The sequence below is a fragment of the Macaca fascicularis genome, chromosome 8 (assembly GCF_037993035.2).
Source record: "Macaca fascicularis isolate 582-1 chromosome 8, T2T-MFA8v1.1".
NCBI classification, from domain to species: Eukaryota; Metazoa; Chordata; class Mammalia; order Primates; family Cercopithecidae; genus Macaca; species Macaca fascicularis.
This window is the reverse complement of record NC_088382.1, coordinates 62,616,553-62,643,891: the sequence shown is the minus strand read 5'-3', so window position 1 is coordinate 62,643,891 and position 27,339 is coordinate 62,616,553. Positions and strand designations below refer to the sequence as shown.

Genomic DNA, 27,339 nt, shown 5'->3' with positions numbered 1-27,339 from the left:
GCAACAGAGCTAGACTCCATCTCAAAAAAAAAAAAAAAAAGAGAATTTAAAACATTAGCATGAATAAGTATATTTTACTCATCCTGGTACCCATACAGAGTATTTAATTTTATAAACCATACATTTCAATTAAAATCTGACCAACTTTTATTTTGCTTACACAAAAATCTGTATTTCCATTCACTTACTGCGTACAATCTGTGAAATATAAAACAACAACAACAACAGCAACAAAAAACTTGAATGGTTCAAGTCACAAACAACTTGTTGTGTAATTATTACATGACCACATAAAGATTATTAATCCAGGGTTGAAGTAACAGTTCAAGATAGAAATAGCTTTTTTGGCTGCACAAGGTGGCTCACGTGCCTGTAATCTCAACACCTGGGGAAGCTGAGGCAGGTGAATTACCTGAGGTCAGGAGTTTGAGACTAGCCTGGCCAACATGATGACATTCCATCTCTACTAAAAATACAAAAATTAGCTGGGCATGGTGGCGGGTGCCTGTAATCACAGCTACTTGGGAGGCTGAAGCAAGAGAATCCCTTGAACCCAGGAGGTGGAGGTTGCAGTGAGCTGAGATCACACCATTGCACTCCATCCTGGGCAAGAAGAGCAAAACTCTGTCTCAAAAAAAAAAAAAAAGATCTGGTCCTTCGCACATTGTTATACGCATAAGGTTGTACAGCCCTTTGAGAAAGAGACCAGTTGTGTGTGTTTCCCTAAACCACTGGCTTGAGAGTCCAGTTTATATAACTTACCTTGTAGAATCTTTAGTAATTAGGCACTTTGCGTGTCACCTAGGTCAGCCTCCCTCTTAATGCAGTGACAGGTCCAGGGAAATTAAATTAAGTAAAGATTTCACTTTTCATGCCTGTGGTGATTGTTGTTAAACATTAAGATTGAGAGTGTAGTCTGAGAATAAGAAAATCTTGAATATCCTTTATATTGGTTAGGCATTGGTGCAAAATGGAAGTTTCATTTGTTTGTTTTTGTGTATACGTGTTCACTTATAGGAAACGGTAATTTTCATTATTGGCAATTGTTTCCCTTTATTTAGTAAAGCATATTTAGTGTTTATGCCTTGCCATGGATACAGGGTGGTCACTGTTTATTAGACATTGTTTGTATGCTCTGCTCATGTTAATGGATTGGCCGCAAATAAGATATGCCAGTGACCAATAAGATGTGCTTAGTCCAGACTTAATTAAGAAGACATTGCTGATTTTGTTTCTTTTCTTTTTGCTTTTTCTAAAGATAGAGTCTTACTCTGTTGTTGCCTAGGCTGGAGTGCTGTAGCACAGTCTCTGCTCACTGCAGCCTCAACCTCCCAGGTTCAAGCCATCCTTCTGCCTCAGTGCCCCCCCACCCCCACCCCCCGTAACTGGGGCTACAGGTGTGCGTCACCACATCTGGATAATTTTTTGTGTATTTGTAGATACGGAGTCTCACCATGTTGCCCAGGTTGGTCTGGAACTCTTGAGCTCAGCAATCCATCTGCCTTGGCCTCCCAAGGTTGCTGCCAGTGCGCCCAGCATGTTGCTGATTTTCTTTGAGACATAATGGGAAAGAAAATTTCTCAGCTCTGTCTTAACCGCAGTGAAAGACTGCCTTCAGAGTGTTTCAGTTACCTCTTCCCATCAATATGAGAAAAGATGAGCATGAGGAATAGGTAGAGGGAAAAAAATTGAAGTTTTTTGTGTAGCATGAATTATGTCAGGCGGTTATATAGGTAATTTCTAGCATGCACATAGCTCTTGTATAGGCACTGTGCCAGTAGGTAGGTATTAGAGTAGACATGGTTCTTTACAGTAGCCTTTTATAAAATGGACTTGCTTTGGTGAAACAGCTCCTGGCATCGTTCAGACATTTTTATCCTGTTGTGTGGGTGCGGAAACACTGGGATCGTTCTATAAGCTTTCTGTTTTTGTATTTTTATAGTTTCTTTATTTTATTTTATTTTATTTTATTTTTGAGACAGAGTTTCGCTCTTGTCACCTGGGCTAGAGTACAGTGGCGCAGTCTCGGCTCACTGCAACCTCTGCCTCCCGGGTTCAAGCGATTCTCCTGCCTCAGCCTCCCAGGTAGCTGGGATTACAGGCATGCGCCACCATGTCCAGCTAATTTTTTTTTTCCCCCACTAGAAACAGGGTTTCACCACGTTGGCCAGCCTGGTCTTGAACTCCTGACCTCAAGTGATCCACTTGCCCTTCCCTTCCAAAGTGCTGGGATTACAGGCATGAGCCACCACGCCCGGCTGCATTTTTATAATTCTTGTGGAAATCAAAAACACAGAAAGATAGGCAATAGAAGAATGAGCTATGATGTACCCATCATATTGATTCAGTTGTTATCACCTCATGGCCAGTCTTGTTTCAGCTATACTTCCATCTGCTTCTCATTCTCTTGTTACTTTAGACCTGTAAATTTTGAAGAACAGATATCCCCTGCGATAGCCCTGTGAGAAAGATGTTATCTCTGCTTTGGAGATAAGAAAATTGAATGTTAGGATAAATTTCTTTTCTAAAACCACCCAACTTGTAAGTGGCAGAATAAGAATTTTAACCAGGTCCTCTGCAGTCAGTTGTTTTTCCTTCTGTTTAGGTCAAATTATAACCAATGAGGGTGGTGTATTCTGACAGCAGCTAAATGTTTTACTGGAGTATTTAGTATTTACTCGAGTAATTTAGTACCTACAGACACTTGTTATTACTTATTTTGGGTTAGGGTTAGATTAGAGTTAGATTTTTTCCTTTCCTCTGCATTCTTTTTGACCATCTAAAAAATCATATTTAAGATCGGGTGCGGTCGTTCATGCCTGTAATCTCAGCACTTTGGGAGGCTGAGGCGGACAGTCATCTGAGGTGAGGAGTTCCAGACCAGCCTAGCCAAGATGGGGAAACCATGCCTTACTCAAAATACAAAACAATTAGCTGGGCGTGGTGGCAGGTGCCTGTAGTCCCAACTACTCCTGAGGCTGAGACAGGAGAATCCCTTGAAACCAGGAAAGGAAGGTTGCAGTGAACTGAGATCGCACCACTGCACTCCAGCCTGGGCAACAGAGTGAGACTGTCTCAAAAAAAAAAAAAAAAAAAAAAAATCACTTTGCATATACTGTAAGCCTTGTTAGAAGTTATTCTCTGGCCGGGCACAGTGACTCACGCCTGTAATCCCAGCACTTTGGGAGGCCGAGGTGGGTCGGATCACGAATTCAGGAGATCGTTACCATCTTGGTTAACACAGTGAAACCCTGTCTCTACTAAAAAATACATAATTTTAGCCGGGCATGGTGGCAGGCACCTGTAGTCCCAGCTACTCGGGAGGCTGAGGCGAGAGAACGGCGTGAACCCGGGAGGCGGAGCTTCCAGTGAGCCGAGATGGCATGACTGCACTTCAGCCTGGGCGACAGAGCGAGAGTCCATCTCAAAAAAAAAAAAAAAGTTATTCTCTAGTATTTTAAAATTTCAAGACAACCCTGGGCAACATGGAGAAACCCCATCTCTACAAAAAAAATAAAAATAAAAAAATTAGCTGGGCGTGGTGGTGCATGCCTATAGTCCCAGTTACTTGGGAGGCTTAGGTGGGAGGATCACTTGAGCCGGGGAGGTTGAGGTTGCTGTGAGCTGTGATCCTGCCACTATACTGTAGCCTGGGTAACAGGACGAGGTCACGTCTTAAAAAATGTATAAATAAATAAAATCAAATTTTTAGTTTTTATCCATAACATTTTAAATCCTGTCTTAAAATATGAATAATAAAAGAATGGGTAGACAAATATTTATTACTAATAAACAGGAAAGTGTCTTGTGTATGCTTTAATTATATTTCAAATTTTTTCCCTAAAATTGATTTTCATGGTACAGTTATTGGCTTAAGGAAATGCGATTTCATAAAACCTTTGCTTACCTACCTCCACAAACACCAGTTGCTTTCCAGAAACATCATAATTATTTAAAGTACATTCCTACCTGTATTATGAATGTTGAATGTGATTAAAATAATACTTTTTCTAGTGTTTTATTATGGAAATTTGCAAACGTATACAAAAGTAGAGAGAATGTTACAGTGAACGTAATATAGCCATCTCACTTGCTTTAATAAGTACCAACAGTTTGCCAGTCTCACCTTTCTACTGCTGAACCAATTCTGTTCTTTCCTTCCAACCTTCCTTCCTTCACTTATTTTTGCTGGACTAGTTTGAAGCAAGACTCAGGCATCATTTTACACACTAATTTTTCAGAGTTCATTTTTTGTTACTACAGTGCCATTATCATCCAAACGAAAGTAATTGTAATTCTTTAATCTGATACCCTGTCCATATTTAGATTTGCACATTTGTCCCAAAAATGTCTTTATACGTTGTTTTGAGTCAGGATCCAAACAAGTTCGCACATGGCATTTGTTTATTTTGTCTCTTCCATCTTTTTTAGTTTATATGTCTTCTCTCTTTTTTTTTCTTTTTAGAAATCATTTGTTGAAGAAACAAAGTCATTGTTTTGTGGAATGCTTATTGTGAATTTAGCTGATTGATCATGATGTTTGTCTTTTTCTTTATAGTCCATATTTCCTAGAAACTGGAAACTGTAGGTACCTATAGATGCTTGATTAAATTCAGGTTTAATTTTTCAGAGGTGGGCTGAGGTGGCATGAAAACTTTTTACTTGGGCTGTGTCCAGTTGAATCACTGTTAGCTGGAGTTTTTCCACATGAGTGGACTGAAATACGTATCTTTTTCGTTTCGTTTTGTTTTGTTTTGAGATGGTCTGTCTCTTGCCCAAGCTGGAGTGCAGTTGTGTGATCTTGGCTCACTGCATCCTCCATCCCCTAGGCTGAAACGATCCTCCCACCTCAGCCCCACAAGTAGCTGGGAGTACAGGTGTGCACCACCATGCCTGGCTAATTTTTGTATGTTTTGTAGAGACAGGGTTTTGCCATGTTACCCAGGCTGGTCTTGAACTCCTGAGCTCAAGTGATCAGCCTGCTTCGGCCTCTGAAAGTGCTGGGATTACAGACGTGAGCCACCGTGCCCAGCTATCCAAAATACATTTCATATAGGAAAGACAGTGCTTAATTTCTTTACTTTTTCAGTTTTTATAATGGGTTCTGTCTTAGCTCACTGAGGTTTTTTGTTTTTGTTTTTTTGAGTATCATTATGCAACATGGATTTTTACAGGTTTTTGCCATTCAGTTATTTGTACTCATTCTTTTGATGCTCAGACTGTCCCATCATAGCCAGTAGAAGCCATTTAAAGTTGTTTTCCTTGCCCTTTTGACCTAATCTCTTTAGTCTTTGATAGTTGTCTTGCTATCAAAGATGTTCCAGGCTTATGTGATTGGTACATTTTCTACTTCAGACATTTAGCATTAGCCACTTCTCCGAAGGTTCTTTTTAGAAACCATAGTAGGCTGGTTGTGGTGGCTCACACCTGTAATCCCAGCACTTTGGGAGGCTGAGGCAGGTGGGTCATGAGGTCAGGAGTTCAAGACCATCCTGGCCAACATGGTGAAACCCCGTCTCTCCAAAAATACAAAAATTAGCCGGGCGTGGTGGTGTGCGCCTGTAATCCCAGCTACTTGGGAGGCTGAGGCAGGAGGCTTGAACCCAGGAGGCAAAAGTTGCAGTGAGCCGAGATTGTGCCATTGCACTCCAGCCTGGGCGACAAGAGCAAGACTCCGCCTCAAAAACAAAACAAAACAAAAACCATAGTATGAGTGTGCAATGAGTTTAGCCAACTCTACAGTTAGATGGAATAGTTCCACAAAACTGCCCTCATTTCAGATACTAGCTGCAAGTTTGGCGGTACTCAGAACCCACCCTCACTTCAAACCAGCTGACTACAAACTCACAGGTTCCCCATATCCACCCTCTCTTTGGAGAATTCACTAGAACAGGTTAGGGAACTCAGGAAAGCACTATACTCACAATTACACTTTTATTAGAGGGATACAAAAATTAAAATCAGGCAAAAGAAAATAGGCAGAGAGCAGAATCTGGAAGGGGTCCAAACTCAAAGCTTCTGGCCATCATTGCTGGTGGAGTCATGGACAGTATTACCTTCTCTTGGCCACAACGTGTGACAATATACACAGAGTATTGCTCACTAGGGAAGCTCACCTGAGTCTTTGGTGTCCAGAGTTTATTATGGCTTGATCCTGTACTGTCTACATGACTGACCTTTAGTCTCTAGCCCTTCCTGGAGGTCAGACCAATGTCTTTAGTCAGTAGTTCCTCTGGAGGTCAGAACTGAACTGATCCATGAGTCACATTGCTACACTGACATGACTGAAGCCCTGAGTCAAACAAAGACAGTTCCATCTGGCAGGACATTACAGGGGCCCAGAGATCACCTCCCAGTAGTGAAGGGCAAAGGCCAGACCTTTCTTTGGTCAATGTTAATTCTTCACCGCCTGTTGTGCTGTGGGTACTTTTCTTGTTTATACTGGTATTTCTAAAGTACTTTTTACTTTATACATTTTATTTCTTTTCTCTTGCGTTGAAAACCTTGGAATCTTAGGTCGAAAAATCTTGCTTGCTTGGTAGGTGAAAAATACTGTCTTCTCTTTAGATTTGTATTTCTTTGATTACTGAAGAGGCCTCAATATTTTCCACATTTGATAACCTACTCATGCCCTTTGCCTATTTATCTGTTGTGAGTCTTTGTGATTTTCTTATTTATAGGCACTCCTACTAAAAAGCTAATAGTAATCCTTAGTCACTTGTTATTGTCATTCTCGCCAGCAGTCACATCTTTGGATATTTGAATTAAATGATGGGTGGCAGGTATGGAAAACAACTTCCTCTTTTTGGTTTTCTACCCTTTCTCTCCCCCTAAGCTAGAATACCAGTCATTCTGTGATCAGTCCTGGGTCTGTCATCTGTTAGAAGGAAAACTGGGAAATTGGGTCTGTCTCCTGGCAGGACTTCTTTGTATTGTTGCTGTCACTTCCATATGATGAAAGTGCCGCTTGCCAGGAGGTTGTCCTTCACAAGTAGATGCCTGGTATTAACTAAGGTATGTGCAGCTCTCACTGAAGTGGCTGTAGTTGCTTAAGCTTTAGAGGAAGAGGCACACACTTTCTCTCTAAAGGACCAGATAGTTAAGTATTTTAGGCTTTACTGTCCAAGAGGCAAAATTGAGGCTATGATGTGTAGATGTTTAATGTAATAAGAAAAAGACTCCTGCTTGGTCCCATTTGTCTGGGATGAGCCATCCAGGATGGTGGGCATGTTTTGTGCCCAGTTGGCATCAGTTTGAGACTATCTCTGGATCCACAAGGGACTACCCGAGGGGGATGAGCCTGGGAGTAGAGGCCAACACCATTTTACTTTCTGCTTTGAGAACAGATCCTGAATCACCCTCTTCCTCCTGAAAGCCCTGTGGGAGACCATGTGACCTGTTGGGTCTTCCACTCGAGAACCAAGATTATACTCCTCACTGCCCTGAAGTTGCCAGCAGTAGCAGTGGAGTTCCCTATTTGTAGGTGGCCTCAGTGTGTGCCCTGGGAGTGAAGTGTGTAAGGGCGCAAAGGGGCAGCTGTCCGTGTTAAACACTCAGCTCTGTTCTTGGCTATGATAGGTAGGTTCTCCACTGTATGTTTCTTTAGCTAGGAAGTATTCAGTATGCATATTTCTAGAGAATTCCACACTGCCAGGATGACCAGGTATGGAAAAATTTCTCTCTGCTACATGCCAAGATCACCTTTTCTTTTCTTAAATTTTAAGTTAAAGGGTACATGTGCAGGATATACAGGTTTGTCACATAGGTAAACATGTGCCATGGTGGTTTGCTGCACAGATCATCCCATCACCTAAGTATTAAGCCCAGCATCCATTAGCTATTCTTCCTGATGCTGTCCCTCCTCCCACCCTCCACCCTCTGACAGGCCCCAGTGAGTGTTTTCTCCCCACCCTACCCCCATGTGTCTATATATTCTCATCGGGAATGGAATTGCTGGGTTAAATGGTATTTCTGCCTCAAGGTCTTTGAGGAATCACCACACTGTCTTCCACAATGTGGTTGAACTAATTTACACTCCCACCAACAGAGTAAAAGCATTCTTTTTTTCTCTACAACCTTGCCAGCATCTTGTTTTTGTTTTTTTGTTTGTTTTTTGTTTTCTTTTTTTTACTTTTTAATAATATCCATTCTGACTGGTGTAAGATGATATATCATTATGGTTTTGCTTTACATTTCTCTAATGATCTTTGATGTTGAGCTTGTTTTTCATGTTTGTTGACTGCATGTATGTTTTCTTTTTCTTGTGAATTTGTTTAAGTTCCTTGGAGATGCTGAGTATTAGGCCTTTGTCAGATCGATAGATTGCAAAAATTTTCTTCTATCTTGTAGGTTGTCTGTTCACTCTGATGACAGTTTGGTTTGCTGTGCAGAAGCTCTTTAGTTTAATTACATCCCATTTGTCAATTTCTGCTTTTGTTGCCATTGCTTTTGGCTTTTTTGTCATGAAATCTTTGCCATGCCTATGTCTGGAATGGTATTGCCTAGTTTCTTCTAAGGTTTAATAGTTTTGAGTTTTACATTTAAGTCTTTAATCCATCTTGAGTTGATTTTGGTATGTGGCGTAAGGAAGGGATTCCGTTTCAGTTTTCTGCATATGGCTAGCCGAAACTCCCAGCACCGTTTATTAAATAGGAAATCCTTTCCCCATTGCTTGTTTCTGTCAGGTTTGTGGAAGGTCAAATGGTTGTAGGTGAAGATCACCTTTTCATTTATGGACACAAGGAAATCTTGTTCTCAGGATCTGAGTCCATGCCGTTTCTTGGATGATGACTTTGCTTTCTGTTGAAAACCTTACTTTGTCACATTTAAAGTGCCCTGTTATTCTACTCTTCTTACCTCATATTGAAAGAGGGTTTTTTTTGTATTGTATTTAGTAAAGGAAATTTTTAAAATGGTCACATAAAGGAGAAAATCTGCAAAGGGGAAAAAGTGCTGGTATTTCTAAAGGAATAGTAAAGTCCCAAGTCATAGAATATGCTTACTACATGTAATCTTATGTAAGGAATTTTAATGTAGTATGTTCATGTTCTTTTTTCTCTGTGATCCAGCTATGGATTTTAAGTTTTGATGACTTTCTTTCTATGTGACTTTAGGAAACAACTTCTTTGAGCCATAGTTTTGTCATTTTGAATGATGCAGATAATTCTTAACCTTGCTCACTATATTTGTGAGAATATCATGTACTTCATACAGTTCTTACGTCGTGTTTCAATCAATGGAAGCTATTGCTATGCCAATAGTATCATTATCTCTAAAGAATAAAAGCAAAGTGGAAGTATGTATTTTGGAATTTCTTGTTTGTTTTTACTTAAAAAAAAATGCTTTTTTGTAGCTTTTTTTCTCCCTGAAAGTAGATATCATGGAGTTTTATATAAATATAAAATTTTCATGTTGCCCACTATGATATTAGCATTCATGAGAGCAGACAATTTTATTATTTTGTATTTTATTCCCAGAGTTAAGAAAATGCCTGGTACCTACTAAATTCTCAGGTGATATTTTTATTGAATGAATGTATTTATTGACCTGTGTTCACACCCCTGGCTATGTTTACTTTTGTTTTGGCTTACTAAGTTTATTCCTTTAGACAAGTTTAATCTGAATCATAATTTCTCATCTGCAAATGAAAACACTAATGATATGAATGTATTACATGTAATGATGAAGTCATGCATGTAAAACTTCTTAGCATAATGAGTGGTATACAATGAATAACTCAGTAAGTATTAGCAATGATTATGATTTATTTTATGTGCCATATACTTAGGACATGTGAAGAAAAGAAGAGCATTTGTGGCCATGAAAGCCATGAGCATTACATTTCCTCATAGGTTACCAGTACTGGTAGACCCATGGGGAAATGATGCCTTATGTTAGTAGTTAGATTTTTCCCTGTGCTATTCATGGGTAGACTTTTGGTAGCTGACAGTGAGGATGTAGAGAGTGAAAATTTAGAAAAGGCTTCTGATTAAAGATGCCAGTCTTAGGACTGTAAACAATGGATGAAAACATGGGAAAATGATATTGTCATTAACATCACTTAGGAACTGTTAGAAATTTGTATACTGGGCGGGGCCCGGTGGCTCACGCCTGTAATCCCAGCACTTTGGGAGGCCGAGGCTGGCGGATCACAAGGTCAGGCGATCGAGACCACGGTGAAACCCCGTCTCTACTAAAAATACAAAAAACTAGCCGGGCGAGGTGGCGGGCGCCTGTAGTCCCAGCTACACGGGAGGCTGAGGCAGGAGAATGGCATAAACCCGGGAGGCGGAGCTTGCAGTGAGCTGAGATCCGGCCACTGCGCTCCAGCCCCGGCGACAGAGCGAGACTCCGTCTCAAAAAAAAAAAAAAAAAAAAAAAAAAATTAGCCTGGCACGGTGGCGGGCGCCTGTAGTCCCAGCTACTCAGGAGGCTGAGGCAGGAGAATGGCGTGAACCCGGGAGGCGGAGCTTGCGGTGAGCCGAGATCGCGCCACTACACTCCAGCCTAGGGGACAGAGCAAGACTCCGTCTCAAAAAAAAAAAAAGAAATTTGTATACTGGAGTCAAATTATAGGTTCTGGAGTGATAGTTATCAAAACTATCCTTGAAGTAGTTTAAATTAATTTTAACCTAAGTTCCAGAGCCACTGTAATCAAAACTATCCTTAAAATAGTTTAAATTGTTCATCAAGTATGTAGACAAACAGATTCTGAAGTAGATTTATTTCTTTTTTTTTTTTTTTTTTTTTTTTTGAGACGGAGTCTCACGCTGTTGCCCAGGCTGGAGTGCAGTGGCGCGATCTCGGCTCACTGCAAGCTCCGCCTCCCGGGTTCCCGCCATTCTCCTGCCTCAGCCTCCTGAGTAGCTGGGACTACAGGCGCCCGCCACCGCGCCCGGCTAATTTTTTGTATTTTTAGTAGAGACGGGGTTTCACTGTGGTCTCGATCTCCTGACCTTGTGATCCGCCCGCCTCGGCCTCCCAAAGTGCTGGGATTACAGGCTTGAGCCACCGCGCCCGGCCTGAAGTAGGTTTATTTCTTTCAGGTTTTTTTGGTCAGCATTGTTTATGATTGTGGTTTCTTAGGGTGAGGTGTGTGCATGTAAAATGAAGAGATTAGTGTTTGTTTAAAGGCAGACAGCTGCTATAGCTTATTGGAGTTCCCCTCAGTTTGCTTTAAGTATCATGGAAGACGAGAATGGAACTGAAGTCTTCTTTACTCTTTAATGATTTCTAAAGCTTCTGATATTGAAAGCAATGTATTGACTGTAGAACATGCAAAGGAAAAGTTGAACTGTCCCAGATTGGAGGAGATTAAATAGATACAGCTAAAAGCAATATGATGATCCTGAAATAAATCCTAGATCTGAGGAGGGGGGGAAACTACAAAGGATATTATTGGGGCAGTAGTTTGAATATGGACTGTAGATTAGATAATATTAGTGCATCAATGTTAAATTTTATGATTTGATAAATGTACTTTGGTTTTGTAGGAGAAAATTATTGCTGTTAGGTAAGACATTCTGAAGTATTTATGGATAAAGGGAAATTCTGTCTGCAAATTACTCACGTGTAGTTCAGGAAAAAATATATCTCTGTATATGTATGTGGAGAGAGAGCATGTATGGAGTGTGCACTGACACAAGTGGTAAAGCAAATAGAACACAAGTATTCACAGTTGGTGATCGGAGTAAGGGGGACAGGGAAATTCTTTGTACTATTGTAATTTTTCTCTAACTGTGGAATTATATCAAAACAAATATAATATTCAAAGGAAAATGAGAAAAGAAAAAACACAGTGATTATTACTTAAGATTTTGTGTTTAGCTTCACAAAAATGGTGTGTCTCGTTGTACTGCTTTACGTCTTCTCAGTTCATGCCTTTTCTTATCCCAAAAATACCATTTATATGTAACCTGCATAGAGGCCTCCTTTGATCCTGTAAATCTAAAGTAATTCCTTCTTCCTACCCACTCTTCTTTTGTGTGTTTATTGCAACTTATATCATGTTTGTTTTGTTTTTGTTGAATGCTGCTTTCTCCTTCAAGACTGTGAACTCCATGAGGACAAAGATTATGTCTGTTTTTTTCCCCACAGAATACCCAGTCCTGGCACATAATATCAATACATGTGTTTTGGATTTGGATAAATGAATGAATGAATATTCCTTCCACTTTAGTCAGCATACCTTAGCTACCTAATCTCTGAGAAAACAAAATGCCTCTTTTTAAGCTGTAAGATAAAGCCTATGCTTTTGGATTTGGTATTCGTTTACTCATTCATTCAGCAGATCTTTATTTAATACAGTCATCTGATTCCCTGCTTATCTCTAGCTTCCTTTTGTTAACATCTCTCAGATCTGCATGACTTTTCTAGGTCTGCACCTTCTGGCCAGTCTTCTGTCAATCTGTTAAGTGCCTTTCATAGTTCCCTGTCACTCTCCACATATTTCTTAGAAAGTATCACATTTATGATAATTATGCCTACTTTCCCTGGCTGTAGATACTGCTGTTTTTTTTTTTTTTTTTTAAAGAGTCTGGCTCTGTCGCCTAGGCTGGAGTGTAGTGGTGTGAGCCCAGCTCACTACAACCTCCGCCTCCCAGTTCAAGCAATTCTTCTGAGTCTGAAAGATGTGTGTGAGGGTAGGGCAGGTGGAAGGGGTGATCATAGCAGGCAGGGCAAATAGAATCCTAAGCAGGGAGAACTGCCCCATGAAGACTCAGAGACTTTAACAGCTGGATTTGTTTAGGGAGTTTAAACAGTGTGATATTTAGGACTGATAAACTGGGAGAGGGGTAGAGGATGAGGGTGAAAAGTTGTGGTGGAAAGGAAGAGCATATTATACTTCTCTCTTGGGTGTTATTGTCGTTTAATAAAGCATTTAAAATAGTTTCCTGGGATATAATGAATACAAAGTGGTAGCTGCTGCCATAAAAGTCATAATTGTCTTGAGTTTTAAAGCAGCAGAAAAACTTGGATCAACCTAACATGTAGGAAGATTTCTTGGAAGGCGCATTGAGGTTGACGGACTAGTGATTGAGGAAATTAGTACAGGTTGAAAACAGTGTCTGATTTAAGGCAGTAGGGATAGGAATAGGGATATCATGTGATTAAGTATTTAAATGTTAGAATTTACAGGACAAAAGGAAGACCAATCTAGGATAATATGTGAGAGACGGGGTGAATGTAGACTTCATCAACAGAGATGAAAAATTAAATCAAGGAGGATTAAGGGGCAGAGAAGTAAAAAGCTTGGTTTTAGAAACAATAGTATTGAAGAATGCATATAGGAGATTGATTTGAATTTGTTGAGTTTGAGAGGGATTGGATAGATAGTTTAGGAAAGATTTGGGAGTCAGCAGTCAACAGTGGTGGTAGCAGCAGCTATGGGAGTAAGTGAACTCTACTACAAAGGTAAGGCGACTGAGATCCCTCCCAAATTTTGGAGAGTTGACTTATCTGCCAAATACCACATTTTTTCTTTGACGTCCTTTTGGGGGAACCCGCCCCCAATATTTCAGTGTAGGTTCTTTCTGTTTTCCATTAGTGTCGGCCAGCTGAGAAATAAAGAGAGGAATTTTACAGCTGGGCTGCTAGGGTTGACATCACATATCAGTAGGACCTTGATGCCCGCCCGCATGAGCCTCAAAACCAGCAAGTTTTTATTAAGGGTTTCAAAAGGGGAGGGGGTGTAAGAATAGGGAGTAGGTACAAGATCACATGCTTCGAAGGGCAAAAAGCAGAACTACTAATAAGGGTCTAACAAAGTTCGCATACTTCTGAGGGAACAGGACAAAAGGCAAAAGCAGAACTACTGATGAGGGTCTGTGTTCAGTGGTGCATGTATTGTCTTGATAAACATCTTAACAGAAAACAGGGTTTGAGAGCAGAGAACCAGTCTGACCACAGATTTACCAGGGTGGAGTTTTTCCCCACCCTAGTAAGCCTGAGAGTACTGCAGGAGACCAGGGTGTGTCTCAGTCCTTATCTCAACCACATAAGACAGACATTCACAGAGCGGCTGTTTGTAGACCTCCCCCCAGAAATGCATTCCTTTCCCAGGGTATTAATATTAATATTCCTTGCTAGGAAAAGAATTTAGCAATATCTCTCCTACTTGCACATCTGTTTATAGGCTCTCTGCAAGAAGAAAAATATGGCTCTTTTTGCCCGACCCCACAGGCAGTCAGACCTTATGGTTGTCTTCCCTTATTCCCTAAAAATCGCTGCTGCTCTGTTCTTTTTCAAGGTGCACTGATTTCATATTGTTCAAACACACGTGTGTTAAGAGCAGTTTTCAAAGTTAGCACAATTATCAGAGTGGTCCTGAGATGACGTACATCCTCAGCTTACAAATATAACAGGATTAAGAGATTAAAGACAGGCATAAAAAATTATAAAAGTGTTATATGGGAACTGATAAATGTCCACGAAATCTTCCCAATTTATGTTGCTCTGCTGCAGCTCCAGCTGGTCCCTCCATTTGGGGTCCCTGACTTCCCACAGCATCCTCCTAGTAGCCCTGTGATATGGTTGTGTTATATTAATCATCTATTGTTGACTGAGAAATTACCACAAATTTGGTTGTTTGAAGCAACATAAATCTATTATAGATTCTGGTCATGGCTTCACTGGACCCTTTTGGGTCTCTGCAAGACTTCAAAGTGTTGGCCAGGGCTGAGGTCTTGTCTGAGGCTCAACTAGGAAAGGATCTGTTTATGGGCTTGTGGTGATTGTCAAGATTCAGTTCCTTGAGCGTTACCAGACTGAGACCCTTAGCTTCTTGCTAGCTAGCCATCTTCAATTCCTTACCAAATGGGCCTTTCCATATGGCAGCTTATGTCATCAACGCGGCAAGAGAGTCAGCTGGCAAGATAGGAGTTACAATCTTAAGTAACAATCACTTACATGATATCCCATCACTTTTGCAGTATTTTTTTGGTAGACCCTGCCTACACCTGAGGGTGGGGATTTCACTGGAGTATGAATACAGTAGGTGGATGTGGTACAGATAATTGCTACTGTCTTAGAGGCTGTCTGCCGCAGGTGCCATTTTTATTCCTGTTTACAAAAGAGGAAGCCGAAACAGTTGTCCAAGATCATGTAATTGCAAGTAATGGACCCCAAACCAAACCCAAGCTTTCTGACTTCACTGCCTGGATACTTCTTTACCATAATATTTTAAGGAATGAGAAATTGTTGTAGAAATGGCAGTTTTGAGGAATTGATTGGTAACTTTTGTTTGATGCCATGGAGTGATGTGGGTTGAAGTCATGTAGTTGGTATTATAGTGAATGTGCAGGTAGAAGGGCCTGAGTAGAGATTATTCTTACAGATGGTAGTTTCAAAAGGAAGAAAGGAACAATAACTATATGTTGTTTCATACTGAATTCTCTTTATAACCAGAAATTTTTCTTTTCCAGTTCTCTGAGTTTAACCAGTAATGCCATTCAGTTGCCAATCTCAAGCAAAGCAAACATAAACCAGTTTTAATCTACTTTTTAAGAAAAGTGGTAGTCCTTTTCACAGTGCCTGACGGTAAGTCACAGTTTCTACCTGTTTAGCAGAGTTTAATCTATTGTCTTTAAAATAATGATTCTGGAAATCTTAATTTGAAAACCTTATTTGCTTTTTCCTTCTCTGATAATTCTCTAAAGGCTTATGTGGAAAGAGCATAAGTAAAGGTACCTACTACTTTCTGGGAATTTATTTATAGTTATCGTTCACCAGTTTCATTAATCTTGTGGATCTTTTCCTCCATTTGTTGAAAATAAAATGGTAGACCATGAAATCTGTCCCCTTTATATGTCATTATTTTAAGATTTTTTTCATTTCTCTTTTTCTTTTGAGATAGGGCCTTTCTCTGTTGCCCAGGCTGGAGTGCAGTGGCACAGTCGTAGCTCACTGCAGTCTTGAACTCCTTGGCTCAGGCCATCCTCCTGCCTCAGCCTCCCAAGTAGCTAGGACCACAGGCATGCGCCATGAAGTGTGGCTAATTTTTTAAACATTTTGTGCAGACAGGATGTTGCCGTGTTGCCCAGGCTAGTCTTGAACTCCTGGCCTCAAGTGATCCTCCTGCCTTGGCCTCCCAAAGTTCTGGGATTACAGGCATGAGCCACTGTGCCTGGTTGTCTGTGTCAGCCTCATTTTATAGATGAAGAAGCTTTATTTTCTAGATGAGGTTTTTCCTTGGGCATGTTAATGGCAGAGTTGTTTTAAATATTCTGATTTCTAGACCTGTACCCTTGCTACTGTTATACAAAGTGATGGAACTATTAAGGAGTTTCTTATGGAGGATTTCCAGCTCAGTGTAGAGGTAAAATGCAGATCAACAGGCAGCTGATGGAAGGAATTGGGATTCATTTCCCAATTTGCAAGTAATGGCTACTCTTAGTTTGCGATCAGTAAGTTTAACCTTAATATTAATGTATTTTTTATTATGTTAAGGAAGAAGTGGGGGGAAAACTGTCAGGGATAAGATGTTTGACCAACTGTTTTATTCTTAATGTGAAACACTGCGTGAAATATGCACATAGCAACCTTTACTCTAGCTACTGGCCTTTTACTTCTTGAAAAATCAAACGTTTTTTCCTATGGCAGAACAGTTATGCTTTTCTTTTCACTGATCTCATTACTGTTTATTTTTATGTGTTTTAAGCATTGAGTTTACTAAACTGTCCAGTTAGCCATCCTAGACCTCAAAGCCCGTTTTGATATTTTTGTTACTTATATAGTAATACTGTAGTGTGTCACAGTGATGATAGTATTTGTGATTGTAGTTGCATTTGTAAAATTGATCACTTTTCTTGTTTCTTCTAGTAACCGTATCAGAGGGTGAGGTATAAGCTCACAGAATTCAGATATATCATCATGAAGTTATATGTATTTCTGGTTAACACTGGAACTACTCTAACATTTGACACTGAACTTACAGTGCAAACGTGAGTTGTGTTTCATTTATTTTTTTTCAGTGTTGCATTCTGTCTGCATGCAGAAAGTTAAAGAAATATTACTCTACTGTTTAAAAAGTAGCATAGTGGCGGCTGGGCTTGGTACTTCACGCCTGTAATCCCAGCACTTTGGGAGGCCAAGGCAGGTGGATCACGAGGTCAAGAGATCGAGACCATCCTGGCCAACATGGTGAAACCTCGTTTCTACTAAAAATACAAAAATTAGCTGGGTGTGGTGGCGCGCACCTGTATTCCCAGCTAATCAGGAGGCTGAGGCAGGAGAATCACTTGAACCCCCAGGGGACGGAGGTTGCAGTGAGTCGAGATCACGCCACTGCACTCCAGCCTGGCAAGTGAGCGGGACTCTCTCAAAAAAAAAAAAAAAAAAAAAGCCACATAATGGCAAGTCTTAAATCTTTTATTGCAACATATTTTATATATAATTGTTGTCCTTCTCTAAAATACTAATTACATTCTTTAAATTGTGCTTTGTCCTGTTGCCATGAATATAATATTCACAGTAAATAGATCTACCCACAAAACAAACTGATTTCCATTGTTATAAGTACCTGTAGTCAATTGCTGTTCTGCGTTTCACAGGCCATTGTTAAGGGAATTATTGGAAGCTTCATAAAACAATGTATAATCACTTCCATGGTTTTTGATCAGTTTATGAATAAATGTCAATAGGTTTATTTTGTTTGTTAATGAGAGAAAAAATAAATTTAATATTTTCAGCCAAATTTAGTGGGACTCAGGTATCTAATAATTCTCTAGCTTGACAGGACAGGAAGAAAATCGAAGTAGTTAAGTATCATTTCCAACGCTGTTTATATTTTTATAGTGACCATAGTAGTAAAGACTTGATGGCAATGCAGTATAAATCTGACAGTGGAATTACTATAAAGTGTGAAATAATAATCTTTGTTGTAAAAATTGAATTATGGATTTTTTTTTTTTCAGAATTAGTTTTCATTAAACTTGGTTTTACCCTTACATGAATGATGTTTTGGAATACAGGGCTAGGAAGGAATCTTCACAGGTGCTAGACTTAATGTAGTTTCTAAAACGTGTGGAGATTTTAACAAAAATTATGTAGCCTGAGGATTTTAATAGACCTGATAATCAGTTTGAGCATATTCCTTTGCTGTGTTATATAGATAACTCCAAAATAAATGTGTCTACTGCCTCCATTTCATAGACTCACTTCTAGATATGACGCATGGGCAAGTTATTTACCTAAGGTCAGTCAGTTGTTAGGGAATCCAGTTCATTAAATAGGAAGCTTGTATTCTTTATTACTGTTTTTGGGGAAAGTTTTAGAGTGAAATTCATTAACCTCTAAGGTGTTTTTACATAGTACTACTTGGAAAATAAAATCATTGGGCAAATATAAACAACCGATTTATTTTATTTCATGTTTTTGAAGTGTGGCAGACCTTAAGCATGCCATTCAAAGCAAATACAAGATTGCTATTCAACACCAGGTGCTGGTGGTTAATGGAGGAGAATGCATGGCTGCAGATCGAAGAGTGTGTACCTACAGTGCTGGGACGGTAGGTATTTAAGAGTCCTTTCACACAAGAATGCACACCACCTTCACAGCACATTGGGAACTCAGTGTTCAAAAGTAAGGTTTATTTGCTTCATATATTGAAGGCAATGTGCACGTTCAGTATTTATAACATTTTATTTTGGTTATTTCTCCTTTTTTAAAAAATATAGGATACAAATCCAATTTTTCTTTTTAACAAAGAAATGATCTTATGTGATCGTCCACCTGCTATTCCTAAAACTACCTTTTCGACAGAAAATGACATGGAAATAAAAGTTGAAGAATCTCTTATGATGCCTGCAGTTTTTCATACTGTTGCTTCAAGGACACAGCTTGCAGTGGTAAGATATAAACAATTATTTTAACTAACTGATTGCTTCTAAAAGCATTCGGATCTAAATAGCGCAGTAGTCTAAATTGCATAGGAAGCATGCAGGAAGTTTGACAAACTGAAAATATTTTGTGGTTAATCTAGTTTTAAAATTTCTGGGTCATACATTGCTAGTTATTCTACTTTGATAATGACAGTATTTTAGAGTGGAACAGCTGTCTTAACATCATTTGGTCACCTTCTTTCCTAGATGTAAATAGTTACTTTTGAACATTAATTAATAAAAGACCTACGTTAGAGTAGATACAGACAGAGAACTTACATAGCTCTAAAAATGTATTTATTTTTTCCATATTTATGGTTAGTTCCTGGAGGAGAATCAGGTTTCTTTCTAATATATAGCTCTTAACACTGCTTCTTGCAGTTGCCACGGATTGTTTCCCGGTCATTTGATTTTCCTTTTTAATTTGCTATTTACCTTCTAGTAATGTCATTGACATTAAGCTGTCAGTAGTAAGCTACATTTTTCTTTTAATCATGAAAAAAATGTGTCAGAACCAGTGAAATAGTAGTATTTACGTTTTGTAAAAATAAATAACGTTACCGAACATTTGCTTTAATTAGTAAAACTCTTAGAGATTTGTTTTAAACAGTATATACGGCCGGGCGCGGTGGCTCAAGCCTGTAATCCCAGCACTTTGGGAGGCCGAGACGGGCGGATCACGAGGTCAGGAGATCGAGACCATCCTGGCTAATATGGTGAAACCCCGTCTCTACTAAAAATACAAAAAACTAGCCGGGCGAGGTGGTGGGCGCCTGTAGTCCCAGCTACTCGGGAGGCTGAGGCAGGAGAATGGCGTAAACCCGGGAGGCGGAGCTTGCAGTGAGCTGAGATCCGGCCACTGCACTCCAGCCTGGGCGACAAAGCGAGACTCCGTCTCAAAAAAAAAAAAAAAAAACAAAAAAACAGTATATACATTTGTACAAACACCCCCATTTTTCACATAGGATACAACATTAAAAGGAAGTAACCTCATCTGTGTGAAACATATTTAATAAACATTTACGAGTCCAAAAGTGCTTTGGGAGGACAAAATTTTAAAAAATATACTTCTGTAAACTGAATTTACATAATAGGATCTTTTAGAATTGTTTTTTGATTTGGTTGAAAAGTATACATACTACATTTTGATAGAGAGTATTAAATATGATAATAAGTTAAAGGATAACTAGGCTATATAATTTTCAAGTGATTAGAGAGAGAGAGCAATTAAAACTATTCAGCGAAAGAATGAAAACAAGAAAGTACAAAGAAAACAAAATGGCAGAAATACATGTATCAGGAATTATATTAAATATAAGCTAGCATTATTTCTCTTTTAATGCATCATATGTAAAATATTTCTTAAATACATAAATGAAATGAGAAAGATGATGATTGCTGTTGAGATCCTGAATTAGTGATCCGAGATTCAAATGCCAAGCATTCTATATCAGTCTGTTTTCATGTTGCTGATAAAGACATACCTGAGCCTGAGACGAAAAAGAGGTTTAATTGGACTTAACAGTACCTCATGGCTGGAGAGGCTTGGAATTACAGCAGGAGGCGAAAGGCGAAATTGGCCAAAACAAAGGGGTTACAGGTCCCGTGCAAGTTCGAAAACCAGCATGGTAGCCAAGTTTTAAAGCTCCAAAAAGATCTCCTTTGACTCCAGGTCTCACATCCCAGTCACACTAATACAAGAGGTGGGTTCCCATGGACTTGGGGCAGCTCCTTCCCTGTGGCTTTGCAGGGTGCACCCTCCCTCCCGTCTGCTTTCACGGGGTGGCGTTGTGTCTGTGGTTTTTCCAGGTGCACAGTGCAAGCCATTGGTGGATCTTCCATTCTGGGGTCTGGAGGACGGTGACCCTCTTCTCAGAGCTCCACTAGGCAGTGCTGTAGTAGGGACTCTGGGGGCTCCAACCCTGCATTTTCCTTCTACACTGCCCTAACCGGTTCTCCATGAGGGCCCTGCCCCTGCAGCAAACTTTTCTGGGCATCTAGGTGTTTCCATACATCTTCTGAAATCTAGGCGGTATTCCCCAACCTCAATTCTTGACTTCTGTGCCCCTGCAGGCTCAATATAGCATGTGGACGTTGCCAAAGCGTGGGACTTCCACCCTCTGAAGCCATAGCCCGAGCTGTATGTTGGCCCCTTTCAGCCGTGGCTGGGGGCAGGGCACCAAGTGTCTAGGCTGTACACAGCACGGGGACCCTGGGACTGGCCCATGAAACCACTCCTTCCTCCTAGGCCTCTGGACATGTGATGGGAGGGGCTGCCGTGAAGGTCTCTGACACAGCCTGGAGACATTTTCACTATGGTCTTAGGGATTAACATTAGGCTCCTTGCCACTTGTGCAAATTTCTGCAGCCGACTTAAATTTATTCCCAGAAAACGAATTTTTCTCTTCTATCACGTTGTTAGGCTACAAATTTTCCAAACTTTTATGCTCTGCTTCCCTTATAAAACTGAATGGCTTTAAAGGTACCCAAGTCACCTCTTAAATGCTTTGCTGCTTAGAAATTTTTTCCACCAGGTACGCTAAATCATCTCTCTCACGTTCACCTGAGATTACAGGTATGAGCCACCATACCCAGCCTAAGCAGCTTTTAAATTAGTGAAATGCTAGGGCCATGTTTGCGTAAAACAGAAACAGTGGTTCAGTACTTTGAAGCGTTGAGGAAATAAGAAAATGAAATCAGTGAAATAAATGGTGAAAATGATAAATGAAAAACATTTCTTTTAGGTGATAATATGGTTGCATGTTTGGAAAATTAAGGGATTTTAATGAAAACCTCTCCAGAGTTTTGGTAAGGTGACTGGATATGTGATAAATATATTCAAATGAATAGAGTTTCTCTGTACTGGCCACTGCATTAGGATAGAAATAGAAAAAAAATACTGTAATCTGAACAGCAGCAAAAACTTCAAAATTATATATATATATAGTTTTGTAGAACTTCAAAATATACTTAACAATTTGGCTATATAAAATATTCAAGAATGTAAAACAAGTTACATAAAACAAAGAAATGAACACAACAAATGAACAAATTGTTCTTAAATGAACAAATGGCCATGAAACAAATGACAAGACGTATCTCATTTTTAATATAATTATGAACTTATGAACTGTAGTTACAATTGCCATGATATTTCTTTTGGAGCATAGGAGAAGCTTTGGGTTTTGTTTTGGATCTAAAATGGTCTTCAGATTCATATGGAAGGGTCAGTGTCCAGAAATCGCCTAGAAAGTCATAAGAAGAATGGAAGATGGGGGCAAAAATGTACCTTTCCAGATTTATTTACTTTTTTATTTTTTATTTTTATTATACTTTAAGTTCTAGGGTGTATGTGTACAGCATGCAAGTTTGATACATAGCTATACATGTGCCATGTTGGTTTGCTGCACTGTGCAGCAAACTGGCCTGGGCATCTAGGCGTTTCCATACATCTTCTGAAATCTAGGCTGTGGTTCCACAACCTTATCTCATCATTTACGTTAGGTATTTTATTGACTTATTATATAGAAACAGGATCTCACTGTGTTGCTGAGGTTGGTCTCAAACTCCTGGGCCCAAATGATCCTCCCATCTCGGCCTCCCTAAGTGCTGGGATTATAGGCATGAGCCAGCATACTTGGCCTCTTTTCAGATTTATAAAACACATTGACCCACCATGCCTGCCCTCTTTTGAGACTTATAAAACAAATTCTAAAGCTGCTATAACCAAAACAACAACATAGTTCTAATCAATTCGTTATGTAAGGAATTAGAGGTGGTATTTCTTCATGGTCCAGGATGTGGTCTCTAAAGTCAGATTTTCTGAGTTTATATCCGATTACCTCATTTACTTGTGGTGTGACCTTCGACTCATTTACCCTGTTGGTGAATTTAAGAATGGATTTTTGTTTATTGAGATATATGCATATTGAAAAATGCACAAACTGTAATTGTACATCCATTCTTAGTGAATTTTCACAATGAACACATTGATAAAAATAGTTTCAGCCAGGTGTGGTGGCTTATGCCTGTAATCCTAGCAGTTTGGGAGGCCAAGGCGGGCAGATCATGAGGTCAGAAGTTTGAGACCAGCCTGACCAATATGGTGAAACCTTATCTCTACTTTAAAAAAAAAAAAAAAAAAAACAGAAAAAAAAAAAAAATTAGCCAGGCGTGGTGGCATGGGCCTGAATCGCAGCTACTCAGGAGGCTCTGGTAAGAGAATCGCTTGAACCCAGGAGGCAGAGGTTGCAGTGAGCCAAGATCTCGCCACTGCACTCCAGGCTGGGTGACAGAGTGAGACTTCATCTCAAAAACAAAACAAAACAAAACAAAAAAACCCACAGAAACAAATACTTTCAACCCAGAAGCCCTACTTAAGACTTTCTCCCCATCAGTTTTCATCCTCCCTGTTCACTAATGCTAACCAGTATGTTGACTTCTAAACCAAGATTACTTGGTCTCTTTTTGAATGTAAATAAATGGAATAATGTAGTTTCTGTTCTTTTGTGTCTAGCCTCTTTTATGCGCATGATGTTCCTGAGAATGATTAATGCTGTTGCATGTATTGATGGTTTGTATTCATCGCTGCATTGTATTCTATTATACAAATATGCCACAGGTTTTTTTTTCTATCTGTTCTGCTACTAGTGGATATTGAGATTGTTTCTAGTGTTCAACTAATGTGACTCAACCTACTGTGAATATCCTAATACATTCTTTTGACTACTGTAGTGTAAAGAAATCAGAATACTTTTTGACAGTTTGACAGTTTAAGTCTGTCTTCTACTTCTGCAACCTCTTCCATACCAAAATGTCCATAGTTCTTTCAGATTTCATCTTGAAATGGACTCAGTGCTCACTGTCCTTTTTTTTTCCCCATATATTAGCTGTTGTTTTCATGGTAGTTCCTTTCATTTCACTTGTCTTGGTTGTTAAAGCCTGATTTAGACTTCTCTGTTTTCAGCAGTGTCTTCTTCCAGTGTAGCCTTCAATCAGTGATATGTTTCTTTTTAATGTATTTCCTGAGCTAACTCTCTGTGTTGAGTTCTTTTTTATAAAACAAAATTAGACTAAGTTCTTAGGAAAGAATTTGGTTATAATTTCCATTTGGTCCTGGGGAGAGTTTTTCTGCATTTAGTTTTTTTTACTTTTAACTTTTTTTTTCTTAGGGTAATTTAGTAAAGATTTCATATGTTAAAATTTTTGCTTGTGTTTGAGGGAGTAGAATTATTCCTCTACAAGACAGTGTAGGAAACCTGGTGAGCAGGAAGCTGCCCTGGGTCACAGGGGATCCCTGTTTAGAAGCAGAATGTGTATGTATAAGAAAGGGACAGAGATGACTTATTCTGTCCTTCTCCTTAGACAAAATTTAGCAGTTCTAGGGACTTTTTCTCACAGTTTTTCCTTTGGCTTTTTGCAAGTATGTCATGTAAATAGGTGTTACTTCTTCTGCTACTCTCTAATTTCAGATAGGGCCCCAAGAGGTTCTTGCTGTCTACCCAGGCTTCTCACAAGGAGGATTCAGTTCTCCCAAGTTTTGCTAAATGTCTACAATAGTGGTGTGTACCAAAATTATCGTGAGACAGGTCACAATCAATTTAGAAAATTTACTTTATCAAGGTTAAGGACACACCCAAGACATAGCTTCAGGAGGTCCTTATGACATGTGCCCAAGGTGGTCGGGGTAAAGCTTGCTTTTATACATTTTAGGGAGACATGAGACATGAATATGTGTAAGAAGTACATGGGTTTGGTCCAGAAGGGCAGGATAACTCGAAGCGGGGGCTTCCAGGTCATAGGTAGATAAGAGACAAAAGGTTGCATTTTTTTGGAGTCCTTGATCAGTCTTTCACTGAATACATAATTTAGTCTGGTTCAGTGAGGAAGCAGATAGGCCTTTGTTTTAGGCGAGCAGAGGTATGACTTTCTGTCCCGCACATGTGAAGATACGCTGTCAGTTTACATTGCCAAGGTGAAATTTAGCAGAAGTATTTTAAGTTAAAGATCTTGAAGCCCACAAGAAATTTCCTTGTGGCAAAATTGTGAGGGAGGTATGTAGCTTTCTTATCTTTGTAGCTATCTTATTTAGGAATAAAATTGGAGGCAGGTTTGCCTGACATAGTTCCCAGCTTGACTTTTCCCTTGGCTTAGTGATTTGGGGTTCCTGAGATTTGTTATTCTTTCACAGTGGGTGCCCTTTTTATTTGACCCAAGTTGATCCAGTTTTCATGTTCTTCACAGGTTTGCTGCATATATTGTATGTGTAGAGGTGGTAATTGTTTCCTGGTTTCCTTTTGTATTTGGTTGGTTTCATGAAGGAGAAGCAGGCAGAGACATCTTTACTTCCTTATCTTACAACTGAAACTGTTAGCCCTTTCTTATATACATACGGAATTAAGAACAGGTGAAGTTAAGTCATTTCTTCAAGGCCAGATAGCCAGGTAGAAGAAAAAGAACCTCTTTTCTCCAAGGCCAGTGCTCTTTACGTTCATATCATTGTACTTCCACATAGCAAACTTTCATATTTTACCTGTAAAGATATTTCTTTTCACCTAAATTTGTTCATTAACAATATTATCTTCTAAAACAGAATGGTCATAATTTTGGCGTGCTTATCAGCAAAATACATAGAGAAAATACTTCCTTTTTCCTTCCATCCCGTAGTCCATCTTGATGATGGAACATTTGTTTTGCATTTTCCTAGACTTTGATACACACAAAATGCATTTCTATCTCATACCTCTATTGTTTCACATTTCTAACCAACCTTAGCCTCCCCAAACAAATGGAAGCATACTATGCTTTTTTTGTTGTTTTTGAGATGGAGTTTCGCTTTTGTCACCCAGGCTGGAATTCAGTGGTACGATCTCGACTCACTGTAACCTCTGCCTCCTGGGTTCAAGTGATTCTCCTGCTTCAGCCTCCCCAGTAGCTGGGATTACAGGTGCGTGCCACCATGCCTGGCTAATTTTTGTTTTTTAGTAGAGATAGGTTTCACCATGTTGGCGAGGCTGGCCTCGAACTCCTGACCACAGGTGATCTGCCTGCCTCAGCTTCCCAAAGTGCTAGAATTACAGGCAAGAGCCACCACGCCTGGCCCATACTATACACATTATTCCTTTTTCATTGTTGCAAGGTACTCCCATTTTTGAAATATCCCAAGTTTATTTTCCTGGTAAACAGTGCTACAGTTCAACTTATTTTACATCTATAAATTTTAACAATTCAAAAAATTTAAACATTTGAATATTTTATATCCTCCATCTTTTGTGTATTTAAGAATCTTCCTCCTACATTTTCTGCATGCACTGCAAGAACCTGTTGCTTTAATGTACCCAACAACTCTTTTACTCATCATTTCAAGGGTGTCACATCTCTTTCATCTGTTTAAAAAAATCTGAAAACATTTTATCATTTCTGTCACTTCATAATTCCAGAGTTTTTTCCCACTCTATTTTAGTGGCTGCGTGATTGATTAATTTTTAGTGACATGGCACATAATCATCTTACTGACGTTCCTACCCCATAAGGACCATCTTACTTCTTATTTACCTTGGTAACTAGATTACCAACCATTGCAGTATTTACAGTAGCTTTTTTATAGTTTGCCTGGACAACTTAAAGATAATCATTTTACATCCATTCTTTTAGGTGCCTTCCCATTCCACCATATAACATTTTCTGTATTATCAGTTTTCTTAAAGCATCTATTTGATTACGTTCTTCATGTTAAAGAGTTCTTCAGGAGGTCTTTTCTGAGTAAAGTCCAATTCCTTCCTTACCTTAGTATTTTCTGGGTCTTTGATCATCTGGCCCTTTTTCTCTCGCTTTTTCCTCCAGACCATTTGTTCTTAACCAATAACACTTTATATTTCCTGTCTTTGCCACTTCATCATGTTCCACTCTTCTGAAGTACTTCTTTCCCTATCTTTGTTCATATTCTTTTCACACTTTGATACTTAAGTTAAATGCCTTCAGAAAGTTTTGACTTCTCTTTTGTGACTTTTATATCTGTCTCATATCAGTTAACAAAGGTAGAATGATCTGTCTTATTTCCTAGCCAACTAAAATATTTTGTGACAGTGGACTTCTTTATATATCTCCATATATAAAGCAATCTACGTTGCTGCCTTGTAATTTATCCTTAATAATTATTTTTATTCCTCATTCTTTGGAATTGAATGTCAGATGTCTGTTTTCTGAAGGTATTTTAACTGCATAAATATTTTCTAGAATCTCATTTAGGGTTACTAAATGTGTTATAGTTATACTAATCTAGAAGTAGATGATGTATTTTAGCTTTGCCTTCACGAAAAATTGTTTTTAACATGTATGTCTTGAGATAATACCAGAGGACAGTGACATTTGACATGGCAGATGTTGATCATTAGTCAAATAATTGAAAGCACTATTCGTTTGTTTTTCAGAGGTAGCATCTTATGGATTCTTCTTTTGACTA

The 27,339-nt window shown here is 39.2% G+C and overlaps 1 protein-coding gene across 4 annotated transcripts in view; it reads left to right on the top strand.

Moving 5' to 3' along the window:
• Positions 1 to 27,339, top strand: part of RB1CC1 (RB1 inducible coiled-coil 1) — a 97,058-nt gene that overhangs the window by 12,307 nt on the left and 57,412 nt on the right. For all 4 annotated transcript variants that reach the window (XM_073998813.1, XM_005563310.4, XM_005563309.4 and 1 more), the window contains exons 2-5: positions 15,423 to 15,537; positions 16,819 to 16,940; positions 18,379 to 18,505; positions 18,675 to 18,845. Coding sequence is in view for 3 of the 4 variants with exons in the window: in XM_005563310.4 (XP_005563367.1) it covers positions 16,870 to 16,940; positions 18,379 to 18,505; positions 18,675 to 18,845 (369 nt within the window). In the remaining variant the exon portion in view is untranslated. The remainder of the gene's footprint in view (positions 1 to 15,422; positions 15,538 to 16,818; positions 16,941 to 18,378; positions 18,506 to 18,674; positions 18,846 to 27,339) is intronic.